The following is a 12316-nucleotide window of genomic DNA, read 5'->3' on the forward strand; positions in this document are numbered from 1 at the left end:
GTTAGATGAGCACCTTGCCGGGGTCATCTGACCCCGGTGCTCTTTCCTGCCAAGGCAGGGGGTCGGACTAGATGATCTTCCTAGGTCCCTTCCGACTCTAGCTACTATGAAACTATGAAACAAACAAACAAACAAACAAAAAAAACCCAGTTTTCCTTTAGAACCCTTTAGAGGAAATCTCAAATTAACACTACATACCTCTAAATTCCTTAATGTCTTAAAGTGGGATGAGGTACAGCATGGACTAAATCAACTTACGATCATTTAATTATTTAGCTACTGTCCTGTCCTTCCTTTAACTGGCTCAATATCAGATGACACCGTATGTACCCAGCAAGTATACTTGCCCTCACAGACAAGATATACATGGATCCAACCTAATGTTCCATTAGTTTATGTAAATATACTAACTGCTTCCTAGGGAATAAGTCATGCACATTTTAGCCATATCTACTAAGTTCGCAAATAGTTAGTTAATGGTAAATTGAAGAGCAGAAATGAAACTGATTAAGTAATTCCTGTATTTTATAAGACATGCAGCCGAATTCTAAATCATCGATTAGAACTGTGCTTTATCAATGTTTGTGTTTAGACAGCAACATTAAATGTAACAAAACAGTGTTCTCACGCAGACTACATCAATATACAGATGTAAATTGCACTAATATTGCCTAGTAGAAATAATGAGAAAGTGTGATAGGGCTTTATTTTTCTCAGAGTTTGACCTACAATGTGGCTGAAAGCAGATAAAGACATTAAATTTTACTATAATACAGCAGTAATCCCTCCCCCCACCTCCAGACAAGTAAAGCCTCAAGCTAAAGGCAACAAACACTAAGGATTATGGTGCACACACTTCTGGTAGCCCAAATGAAGACCAGTGGGCTAAATGCAACAGTTCTGTGGGCATATCCCTGGACTATGTCCTTCCCCCAGATCCAGGATGATTGTTTTTTAAACTGTACAGTAAATGGGAAAACTGATCAGTGGCACAGAAGTCGGTTTGAAAAAACTTAGTATTAGAGTTGGCAAGGCAAGCAGGCTTTGAGAATTCTGGACAGAATGGAAACACTTCAGAAGACAACAGAAGCAGCCTTGGTTGTTAGATCATTTGAACTGTGACAAAGCATGAATAAGCCATGAAGCAAAATTAGTGGCAGAGGAGGTCCCTGGCTTAAAGACTCCCACATTTTAATGATAAAAACAAGGACATTGCAAGCCAAGTACCAACACTGAATTAGCCCATACTACTAAGTGGAAAGGTGAATCCTACTTTGAGGAATTTGACTAATAATATAAAATCTTTTTTCAGCACCATTTAAAAACAAACACCCACATTCTGAATAGCTGCAGTCCTCCAAAACTTCACACAAAATTGCACTGGGAATGCTAGAAGACAGTTTACTAAAAAAGATATATGGAAGAATCCTGAGGCTTGGGGAAGAAGGGGACAGAAGGCATGGGAGGAAAGAAAGAGAGGTACAAGGGTTCTTCAAATATCATCTGACACTACACTTCCCATTAACTATTTCTATATCAACTCTGGTCACAACTAAAATAAATTGTCTACAATGGAGTTACTGTATTAGCTAAAAACTTATTCAAGAGAAAACAAGGCTATGAAGAGGTAAGGTAACATCATATTGCCAGTCAGCTTCATGGACCATCCAAAAGTATTTAGGACTGTATGAGCTACTGTTTAAAGAAACACCACTCTATGCTTTCTTAAAATGCAGTAATTTCAGGTCTTATGCTTTTAACAATGCTATTACGCAGTATATTTTATAAATGTATACGTTACAAAAAGTCAAGTTAGACTGAAAGTATAAATTAATGTGCTTGAACATTTAAGTCTTCAGAAAGCACTATTAGCTGATTATATTTTTCCAGTACAGGTTCAGCGTATATCTCCATACTTTAACAAAAGGGTTAAAAATCAGACCAAAGCAGGAATCTGTTCTCCTACTCCATGGAAGTTTCATAAGAGAGATGCAAAAAGAGAACCAAGTCAGAGAAAAATATGGTTTTGAGCAAAATACTGTAGTATGATCATTTCTTCTGTGGTTGTTCTCTTTTTTTTTTTTGGCTAAATTACTTTAAATTTAAAAATTGTGAAGTGGTTTTTCAAAACAAAAAGGGTTTCCAGGTTTTCAGCTTAGGGGTATTCCCCCACAAGTCAAAATAGGCTTTGACTTGCGAATATTTAAAATTTCAATTGGCATTTTCTACATACACCACACAAAACATTTAGTCAAAACGGTTTCCAACCAAAAATAAAAATGAAAGTTAGCAGAGGAAGAAAATGTTTAGAAGTTGACAAGGGTAACTCAGCAAAACAAGTTAGTGTCCGTATAAGAAATTTTAATAAAAGCACATTTTTGTTTAACAGACATTTTAGAGACAATTTTAGTTCTCATTAGGCTCCAAGAGCATTTTTATAAGTTAAAAATGTTATTAGTTATTTGCCTGAGTGAGCAAACATGATTTCAATGAAAAAAGAACATCCAATTTACTAGCACAGATCAGCTAGTGTAACTTTTACACATTTACACTTCAAAGCCTTAACACTCTGTCTTTAAATGTAACAAAGTAACAAACTTTCTTGAATGCAAGATACCTTCTTTGAAGGTGCTCCTGTAGATGGCACATCAATTACAGACGATGAATTAGTGTAGTTTTGTAAATATGATCCATCTCCAGGACTTGGAGTTTCTAGTGGCAAAATTCCAAAACTAAGAAGAGAATGAGGTGAAGGTATCAGAATCCCAGCACATTTGAAAGACAGAATAACTAGAGACACAAGACTCTGGAGCTGTGTGCATGTGTGTATCTTGTTTCCATATCTGCTCTGTTGATCTCATCTAAAACCCTAAGCAAGTTAAAAGTCTTACTTCGCCCCTGCCATCATTCGTAAGCTAAATAAATGTATTCATATTCTTAAAACCCTTTGAGACAGGAAATCTCTTCTACATATAGTAGGTAAACACAACGGTACTGTCATCTCTGTTGTGGTGTATAAGTACTAGTGAATTCATATGTTTCTAACATGGAAAAAAATGACAGGATATAGTCTGCTGAAGCTTATAACTTCCCTCCCCATCCCCATCTCCCCTCAACAAATCCAAAGCATAAGAAATACAGTAATGCCAACTGTCATAAAACCATTGCGAGACTCGGTATTTCAAAGTCAAAAGAGCTCCAACTTGCGATCTCCCGATCCAACCCTCAGATCTCCACATTTTCCCAGCTGGTAAGACGGGGGTGGGGGTGGAAATCAAGGCCCCCACAGTGAGGGAGGAAGAGTGGGGCAGAAGCATGGCAGGGGTGAATGGGACCCTGGAGCTGGGGCGGGTCATCCAGGAGGTGCAGAGGGAGCGGCGTGGTTTCCTGCTGCAGTGAGCACCCTCAGGGGAGACGCAGGGGCCTGTGCCCCCTGCAGGGCAAAGGCAGGTTGCCTGCTATGGGCTGGGGCTCTGCATCCTGCTGCCTTGGCCCAGGAGCTCAGCCATGGGATGCCATTGCTGCCTGCAGGGTGGGCAGGGCACACAGGACGCATTGCCTGCCTGGCAGCAGGAGGCACATTGGGGTCCCGTGATTGAACTCCTGGGGCAAAGGCAGCAGGGTGCAGAACCCCAGCCTGCCTCTGCCCTGCAGGAGGCATGAGCCCCCTATGCCTCCCCAGGGGTGTGTGCTGCTGTGGGAAGCCATGCCCCTCCCCCACACCTCTGGATGACCTGCCCCAGCCCTAAAGGCCCCATTCACCCCTGCCCCACTCCCTCCCTCACTGCAGGGGCCTCAATCTGCACTCCCCCGCCTCTTCCCTCTTCCCACACTGCCCCTTTCCCTCCACTTACCAGCTGGGTGTTGTTTGTCCGTGTGCCTGTCTGCTTTCATAGATATTAGGGCTGGAAGGGACTTCACAAAGTTCATCAGGTCCAGCTCATCACTCCCAAGCCACAGCCCACCAGCCCTGCTGCTACTTCTCACTCCTGACCGACAGTACCCTGCGTCCTGCCAGGGTGTGTGTGGGGGCCCTCCCTCCCTGGGTTCCAAACCCCACACCCACACAAAACAACCCCTCCACACACACACACGCTTCAAAAATACCATCTCATGTTTTACGTGCCAATCGCTTGATTTTGTAGGAGTTCGTCTCATGATTTTTGGCACAGTGGGGTTGGCAATACTGGAAATATCACTCTCCCCAACAAGAGCTGCCTTAATGGAGCTTTTTAGTATTAAAACTCTGGATAACAGAGTAGAAGCCCACACTCCTTTAGTGATTTTTCTAGCATAGAAGCTACACCAAGCAATATATAGAATCAACATACAATTTTACTTTGGTCAAAAGAGATTCCTAGCGTCTTGTTTAGGTCTTTCAAGATGAAAATAACGCCCCCCCCCCACAAGTCCGTTGCTGTGGGACTTAAAATTTCCAGTCTTAGTCTTACCTTGGTGTCAGGGGGCTCAAAGCTGCTGGTCCTCCCAGTAAGCTCCGACCGGTTTTTGGTTTATTTTGAGCCTGTTTAGACAATATGGCAGGTCCTGATCCAAGAGGGACGGCATCTGGTGAAATTACAGCTGAGTCAATGTAAGACATAGAGGAATCTGTGTTCAAGGAGGAGTATTTTGAATTGGAGGATTCCAGGTTGAGTCTGTTTAATTCCTAAAATTAAAAGCAGATTTTAGGATAGCCACATGTCAATATTTCCTGGTTAGTATAATTAATTTAACATTGGAGACTGCCCCAAAACAAAGGCTTTGACAAAACATACAATTGTGTCTTGTGGCGTCTCCATAAGGACAGTGTCAGGTTGTCTGTGGGATATGTTGTGATTAGACACCAATGTTGTGCAAGTGTTGGGCAGGCAGCTGCTGAAGTTCTGTAAAGATGTTAATTTAAATGTCTGCTCAGGGTCTGGTTTTTCACCTGAAAGATGGAAGAGAAATTTAAAAACAATTATTCTTGACCACATACATTTGGTGCTTGTTAAAAAGGAAGAAGGACATCTTTTAAAAGAATAAGTAATTTTAAAAGCAGAGACAATATTAAAAAGAAAAACCACACACTCCTCTCTCTATTACATAAGGGAACTAGAGGGTTTTTTTGGCTTTCAGCCTTAAAGTGTTACCACTCCTTAGAGCATCTATATTTTGGAAGTCAGAGTACAAAAAAGTGCTCCTAGAAATCCAGGCACAAATGTTGTTTGTTTTTTTTAAGGAAAAAAGGGATACAAAACAGGTCTATCAGTTGGGTTTTATTAATTCCTAAGACAAAAGTCACAGTTGATCAGTGATCCACTGAAAATTTTAAACATAACCTAGACACAGGTCTTAGAGTACAGTAGAGAGTCAATTATTCAGAAAGTCAGTTAATCAGATAATTTTGGATTAACAAAACCCCTGAGCCTGAAGCCTGCCAGCAAGACAACTGTGCACTGTTTATTTGTTAGTGCTTAGTGATGTAAAAAATTACACAGTACTATACATTTATGCTTTTAAAATATATTCAATGCACAGTATAGTAATTAAAATAGATTTTTCAACACTTTATACAGTGGTGTTTCATTATCTGGAAAAAACATGATATATTATACAAAATTAAATGTTCTAATGTATATTGAATTAAAATGTATGCAAAAAAGACTGATGATGCAATAGCGTTAGCGATACATGAGCTTTTCCATCAAATTCTGTAGCATTTTTACTTATTAAAAAGGTAGTAGAACAGTTTTTTCCTACTGCAAAGAGATACCTGATATTCTCAAAAGAAAGCTCACTTATACAAGGAAAGAGGCTTAGGAAACAAAAGTTCCCAAAATTAAGAAGACTACTTAGATGCACATTGCTTCTGAAGCACCAGTGAAGGAAATAAGAACTTTGCGTTCTTGTGTTCTCAGCTTTTTACATGAGAAAATGCCAGTTCCAATTGGCCAACTCTTCCATTCCCCACACAACCCCCAAAAATCTTTTCACAACAGAAGACTTTTGCATACCTACCAATTTCACATAGTGATTCAAAGGGGGACCAGAGGAAAGGATTTAAACTAAGGCTCTTTTGGTAACATTCTGATCCTTTGGCAAGCCTGTCTGTCTTGCTGTAAGAAAGAATACAAAATAGTTTAAGAAAGTTAAAACATTTAAGTTTAGGATAATTTTCATGAAGAGTAAAAGGCGGCAAAAACAAGAACAGTTAATTTGAAAACAAGTCTATTATTATTATATTTATTTTATTATATTTAATTTTTATGAGGTGCACCAATATATTGGTCCATATCATATCTGCACCGACAAAAGGAAAATTGACATTATTGGCAATCAGCTTTGAGTGGCTGATAATGGCTGCTGCTAATGTCTTGTGCATGCCCACAGCAGCAGCATGCATGCGGCTGGGAACGCAGCCCAGCAGCTTGGAGAGCAGTGTCTGGCCGGTAAGTCTGTGGAGGGGAGGGCAGGTGCTGCCCCACTGGGGCAGGGCATGGGAGAGCCATGAGTGGCTTGTCTGGGGTGGGGCATGGGTGGGGCCCTCCCACCACTGTGTGCTCCCCAGGGGAGGCATGGGGGGCACGTTTCCCATGGATCTGTGCACGGGGCGAGGGCAGGCTGCTGCTGCCCACTCAGGGCTGGGGGCAGCGCCAGGCTCTACCTGGTGGGGGGTACTGGGCCAGGGCTGTGCTCAGGATGGGCAGCCGTGGCACTGGGAAGCTGGTTTATGGGGTATGGGGGCTATAACCACCCCAAAATTCACCGTAGCCCCTCTCTCAGTGCCAGCACCGCCCACCCCATGTGCAGCCCCAGCCCAGTCCTTCCTTGCCAGGAAGAGCCTGGCACCACCCTCAACCCCAAGTGGGCAGCCCACACTCGCCCCACATAGACCTGGGGGGCATGTGCCTCCCCCATGGTGCATGCAGTGGTGGGAGCCACTCCCCCCGTGCTCCTCGGACAAGTCCCTTGTAGGTCTGTTGCATGCCCCGCCTTGGCTGTGCAATACCTGTCCCTGCTCCAGCCCTTGCCCCAGTCCTACTCTGGGACAGTGGGAGGCTGGGGCCCAGGGCAGAGCCGTGACCCGCTTCAGTTCTGCGGGCAGGGACATGCAGGGAGCAGATTGTGGCTCTGCCTTGAGCCCTGGCCCCATGCTATCACTGCTCTGATCCTGGCCTGTGCCTGCCTGTGGTCTTGTCCCACCCACCTGGCTGAGTCATTCTGCCCATGGAGGTTATTGGCTAGTCTTCATGGAGACCCTGCCAGCCTACCCAGTGCCCTTGGCAGTGGGTGCAGGGTGGATGGCCTGGGGCTGAACAGGACCAGTTGTACCCAGCTCTCTCCACTGCCAGGTCTGGTCAACACCCCAGCCCACAACAGTTCACCAAAACTAAAGTGGCCCTTGTGAAGAAATCCTCATCTTTCAGCCCCTCACTTAGGCCAAACCAGGTGACTCCTTTATCTCCTAGTTTTCTTCTTGGTTCAGGCTGGTAAAAATCAGGTGACCTGGCCAAATAAATTCCCAGGGGGAGGGAGAAATGCTCTCTTCCTCTGGCAGGCATTTTGAAAATCAAGCAAAGACCTCAGGCTGTTGCCTGAAGATTTTCTGCAAGTAAAACCTGGAAACTAGCCTGGAGTTCAGAATTATGTGTAGGCCAGTCAGATCTTAAAAGGATCATTGCATCCACTTTCTGTAAAGATACATATGCTTAAGTTGCTCCAAGCGTATTCTGACTTCCTCATACTACTTCCCCCCCCTTCCACCCCCACAACAATAAAGGTATCGGGGTTACAGTTTGCCTTGTTGTTCTACTGTGGGGGGGGGGGAAGAGAGAGAGGCCTTTCACTCCTCCGTTAGGACAGCAACATTTGGCTTTTTATTTTCCCTCAGTTTCCTGATCCTATCTTTGGAAGCTTCAGGCTGAAAGAAGCATTCAGAAACATTATTGGAAGCAATACAAAGCACCCCCAAGGTTTGCAGGGTCTGTGTGCCCCAGACCCCAGACCCGTGCCCAGGCGGTGGCAGTGTTACCTCAGGCTGTAGGGTCCCCAAGGAAGACTCTCAAAGCATGGTTTTGGGCCTGGCACAGTGAGATAGGTGGCTCTGCATAGAAGCATCCCCTCCTGTGCTGCCACAGACCTCCAGCCCAAATAATTGCCCAGTCCTGACTTCAAAGGAACCTAGTTACTTATTTATTCAATTTATTCACAACGCTCAAAAAAAATCCCATTGCTGTTGTTAAAGTTGAATTTTTTTTCTTATCTTGGAAGAAGCAAGCTTGTTATAATGGAAGTTTCCAAATTCTAGACAAGCAAAGACTTTAAAAATTTAAACTTTCAATCGACGTAATTTGTTTCTGAGCACTGATCTGCATTTCGCATATGGGTGAACAGTTTTCTGTTAAATTTAGTTTACATACTTGAGTTGAATGAAATGATTTTTGTTATGAAAAGTTTTTTTTTAGAACTGTTACACTGCTAGAATAATTAAAATGAATAAAACAGACAAAGTTTGGGGTTTCTGTTGGCTCACTGAAAGAAAGCAACTTACTGACAATCAAAAACAGGAAGAGGAACAATACTAAAGAGGAACAAAACTGACAAGCAGATCCATGTATGTTTCCACAATATTAACTGCAATTAAGAGAAGATATGACATGACAAGCTGTCTAGCATGTAAGGATTTCTCCTTCCTATCCCCTGAAAACATCTCTGTTGCATCTTTCAGAGACATGCAGATTTAAGAACAAAGTGTGTTAAAAATACCCTGCTTTTCCCTTGGATCTTATACAGGGTTTTGACAGCCTCTGTTAAAAGTACTGACCTGCTAAATATACTTTTTGTTAAAGTAATACATGATCATTAGATTTTTAGTTTCGTTGTGCAAAAGCTTGCAGACGATATACACGCGCGCACACGCACACACACACACAAAATATAGCAGGGGTTGTCAACTGGGGATGTGCGTACCCCCAGGGTACTTGGGAAGGCCCTAGGGGGTACGCATGGGCGGGCAGGGAGGGAATGCCACCACCCTGCACTGCCACCTCCCAGAAGCATGGCTCTTCTGTGGGCCGCACGAGCAAATGCATTATTTAGTAACTACCTTCATAAAATTAAACCTCACCAGTATATATGTCCCAGCAGTGAGAGAGTAAAGCATGAAGAATCACCAAACTCCGTAACAACGTCTTCATGGCTTTTCTGTTTATTTAGCACTCCACCAGATAAGATCTGTTCTCCTTCTGCAAGCCTTAAAAAAAATTAAGGGGTTACACAGAGTTCACAACATTGGCAGTCCATCATTTCCACTCCACTGCAAAACAGCAGAAGCAGCAACAACAGAAAACACAGAAATATGTTTTAAATATCTGAAAGTTCCAAATTAGTCTCCTTTGTGCCTGAAAAGAGTCCAAAATGAGGAGCCCGGATCTATAAAAACAGGAGATGGGGATATTTGAATGCTAAGCACTTATCTTCGGAAAAAAGTAGGCACATCTATAAGGGTTTCAAGTTGAGCACAAACACTGGTAGACTATATAACTGTTTTAGTAAAAACTGACTTGATTCATTTTTTGACTGAGGTCCTGGCTTCAGGTTGCTTGCTGCAACAGTATGAATTGTTGCTCAGACTAGAAGCCTGAGAAGTTTTTCCACCAGAATTGCTTTTGAGTCTTGGTCTACATTTTTATACAGAAGAAACCAAGAGCTGTGGATTTAGGTTGATTTCATTAAGTAGGAAGCATACCTTGTGGAGAGCTCTGTTCTCATTTCCCAACCTGTGCATATGTAGATTGAAATCTTGTGTTTTGCTTGCTCACAAAGACAACGGGAAGAGGAAAGGCCATGGCTTATTGTGTATAAACATGCAGTTAAAAGTATGGCCCAGCATGGATGGTTTCACTCAGTTTCATCACTGCAACTCTTCTCAAAACTTTTACTTAAGGCTGGACAGTTGTGAACCATTGTACTGTTTTAACCCTACCAATGGAGTTTAAAGCAGCTTGATCCCCCTGCCTAATATGAAGGCAATTTCAATGGGATGGAGTTGCTTGTGCCAATACAGCTTATTCCCAGAAGAAAATGGGAATAAGTGACACCAGTAAAGGCACTCCAATATAGATACGATTACATCCACAACAGGTTGCAACACTAAACACATTTCAAATGGGATGGAGAGGGAGGAGGGGGGGAAGAAATACTCCAAACCAAAAAATACCTACCACCAACTGAAATAGTTTAACCAGCAGAACATAAATTACATACAAATGAGACCTTAAAAATGAGAAGGGAAGAAAGAACAAAGAGCTTTTAAACAAGTTTTCCTGGGACCCGTCCAAGTAGAGCATTAAATGGATTTCTATTTCAACACAAAAAAGGTGGCAGACTGATTAGTTCCTTTACAGCAAATGAAACATCAAGAGATGTTAGAGTATCACTATATAGAAAAGTCATAAAGCACTCGCACACTGCAGCAACTAACCATCATTGATTTTTCCAATTAACTTGCCCCTGCTATTGGAAGACAGCTTTCACAGACACCCTAATAAAACATTTTTCTTGCAGTTGGTTAGGATCACAATACATAAATCTTGGTGTCACCAGGAAACAATATCATACTTCGCCTACTGAATGCATTACACCAGACAGGAGGCGTGGTGGGGGTTTTTTGTTGTTGTTTTCTTTTGTTTTTTTAAATTATTTTATTATTTTAGCAGAAATGAAGGCAAACATCCCTTAGAAATCCTGAAACAAAAACCTAGGACTTTGTCTTGGATAGAACATCTCCTCTGTAATCTCTAGTGGCAACTATGAGCAGCTGGAATGTCTTTCTGTCCAGTTGGGAGAGCAGCATGCTCTTTTCTCTGGCATGCATAGCTCAAGCTTGCTCATATTAAGACATCATACAAGTTGCATCTGTCAAATCTGTATTTAAGAATAGTGTATTGATTTTAAGAGTCAAATTACATGACAACTTAATAAAATGAAAACTGAGAATTAAGCAAACTGGTTTCTTACAAAGGAAGACTTTTTCCAGTGCTCTTTCTGCAACTTGTTAATAGCTTATGTCTAGGACAGGGGTGGCCAATTATTTAAGTGGAAGGCTGCTTACTGAGTTTTGGCAAGCTGTCACAGGCTACATGGGTAGCCCCGCCCCTTGACAGGTACCCTGCCCTTGGTCACCATCTTGTGATCGGAAGTCCTGCCCCCTAACTCCCTAACCCTTGCCCCTGGAAATACCCCTTTCAGCAAGGGGTTTTGCCATCTCAGAACCAGAAAAACACCAAATTATATTTTCAAAATTAAACATCTACAACATTCATTAATTTGATGTCAAAAAATATTTTGTCCTTATTTACATTAATTTGTGTAGTGTACGCAGAGGTGATTGTACAATATCTCAAAATGAAGTCTGACTCTTGTATATTGTATGTGGGGGGGGTAGATATGTGAGATGTGGAGGTCTGTGTGTATGGAAGTGCAAGGGGGTGCAGGCGCATGTGTATGGTGGGGTGTGCATGTGGGACTTGCCCCATGAACATGCATACACACAGACATATATAAATACTCTCTCCCTCCCTCCCTCACTGCACATGTGTGTGCACACAGTCTCTCCCTCCCTTACTGCATGCATGTACACACTCACACCGTCTCTCACTCCTGGCCCAGGTGTACTGGCATGGGCCCTGTACTTCCATGGTCTGCCCATGTGGTGCTGGAGGCTGGCGGGCGGGCAGGCAGGCAGGCAAGCAAGCAGTGAAAGCTTGCAGAGGCTTCTGGTTGGGAGGGGAGCAAGGGTAGGAGGGGGCTGGGCCGGGTCAGCCTTCCTTCTGGGTTCTGCTGCCCCCGGCTCCTGTCATCCATATAAATTTTCTATTTTTTTTTTTTTTTTTTTAAAAAGGGCCCCACAGGCTGGATAGAATGGCCTAGCAGGCTGGATCCAGCCCACAGGTCATATTTTGCCTGTCCCCATTATAGGATGTACCAACTTTTCTATCAGTCCAACAAGTAATTTAAAATATTCAAAAACAACCTCTCCCCAACCCAATCTTCCTATTACTGAACCAACCAGGCTGCCTTTATATCCTTTATCAGGATAAACAGTTTTCTGCACATAACTGCATGTTTTTCCCCCAATCCCTCCCCCCCCCTTTCACATTTGACTTTTTATTCTTAAACCAATTCAAATGTGCTTGTAGGAGAGCAGGAAAACAACTTTTTGGTACAAAAGACTACTACTCACAGAGAAGACAGAACACAGCTATGTTAAACAGACAACAAGCAAAAATCTGCATGATTTTGATCCTTTTGTGCCAGGACTGTTGACCAAGGT

The 12316-nt window shown here is 42.8% G+C and overlaps 1 protein-coding gene across 1 annotated transcript in view; it reads right to left on the reverse strand.

Moving 5' to 3' along the window:
- CDC27 (cell division cycle 27) overlaps positions 1-12316 on the reverse strand; it is a 75066-nt gene that overhangs the window by 35868 nt on the left and 26882 nt on the right. The window contains exons 5-9 of the mRNA XM_019548519.1: positions 9110-9235; positions 6001-6098; positions 4776-4930; positions 4452-4666; positions 2618-2732 (exon numbers count right to left, since the gene is read on the reverse strand). Of these exons, the coding sequence (XP_019404064.1) occupies positions 2618-2732; positions 4452-4666; positions 4776-4930; positions 6001-6098; positions 9110-9235 (709 nt within the window). The remainder of the gene's footprint in view (positions 1-2617; positions 2733-4451; positions 4667-4775; positions 4931-6000; positions 6099-9109; positions 9236-12316) is intronic.

Source organism: Crocodylus porosus, unplaced genomic scaffold (assembly GCF_001723895.1).
Source record: "Crocodylus porosus isolate Cpor-Errol unplaced genomic scaffold, CroPor_comp1, whole genome shotgun sequence".
Lineage (NCBI taxonomy): Eukaryota > Metazoa > Chordata > Crocodylia > Crocodylidae > Crocodylus > Crocodylus porosus.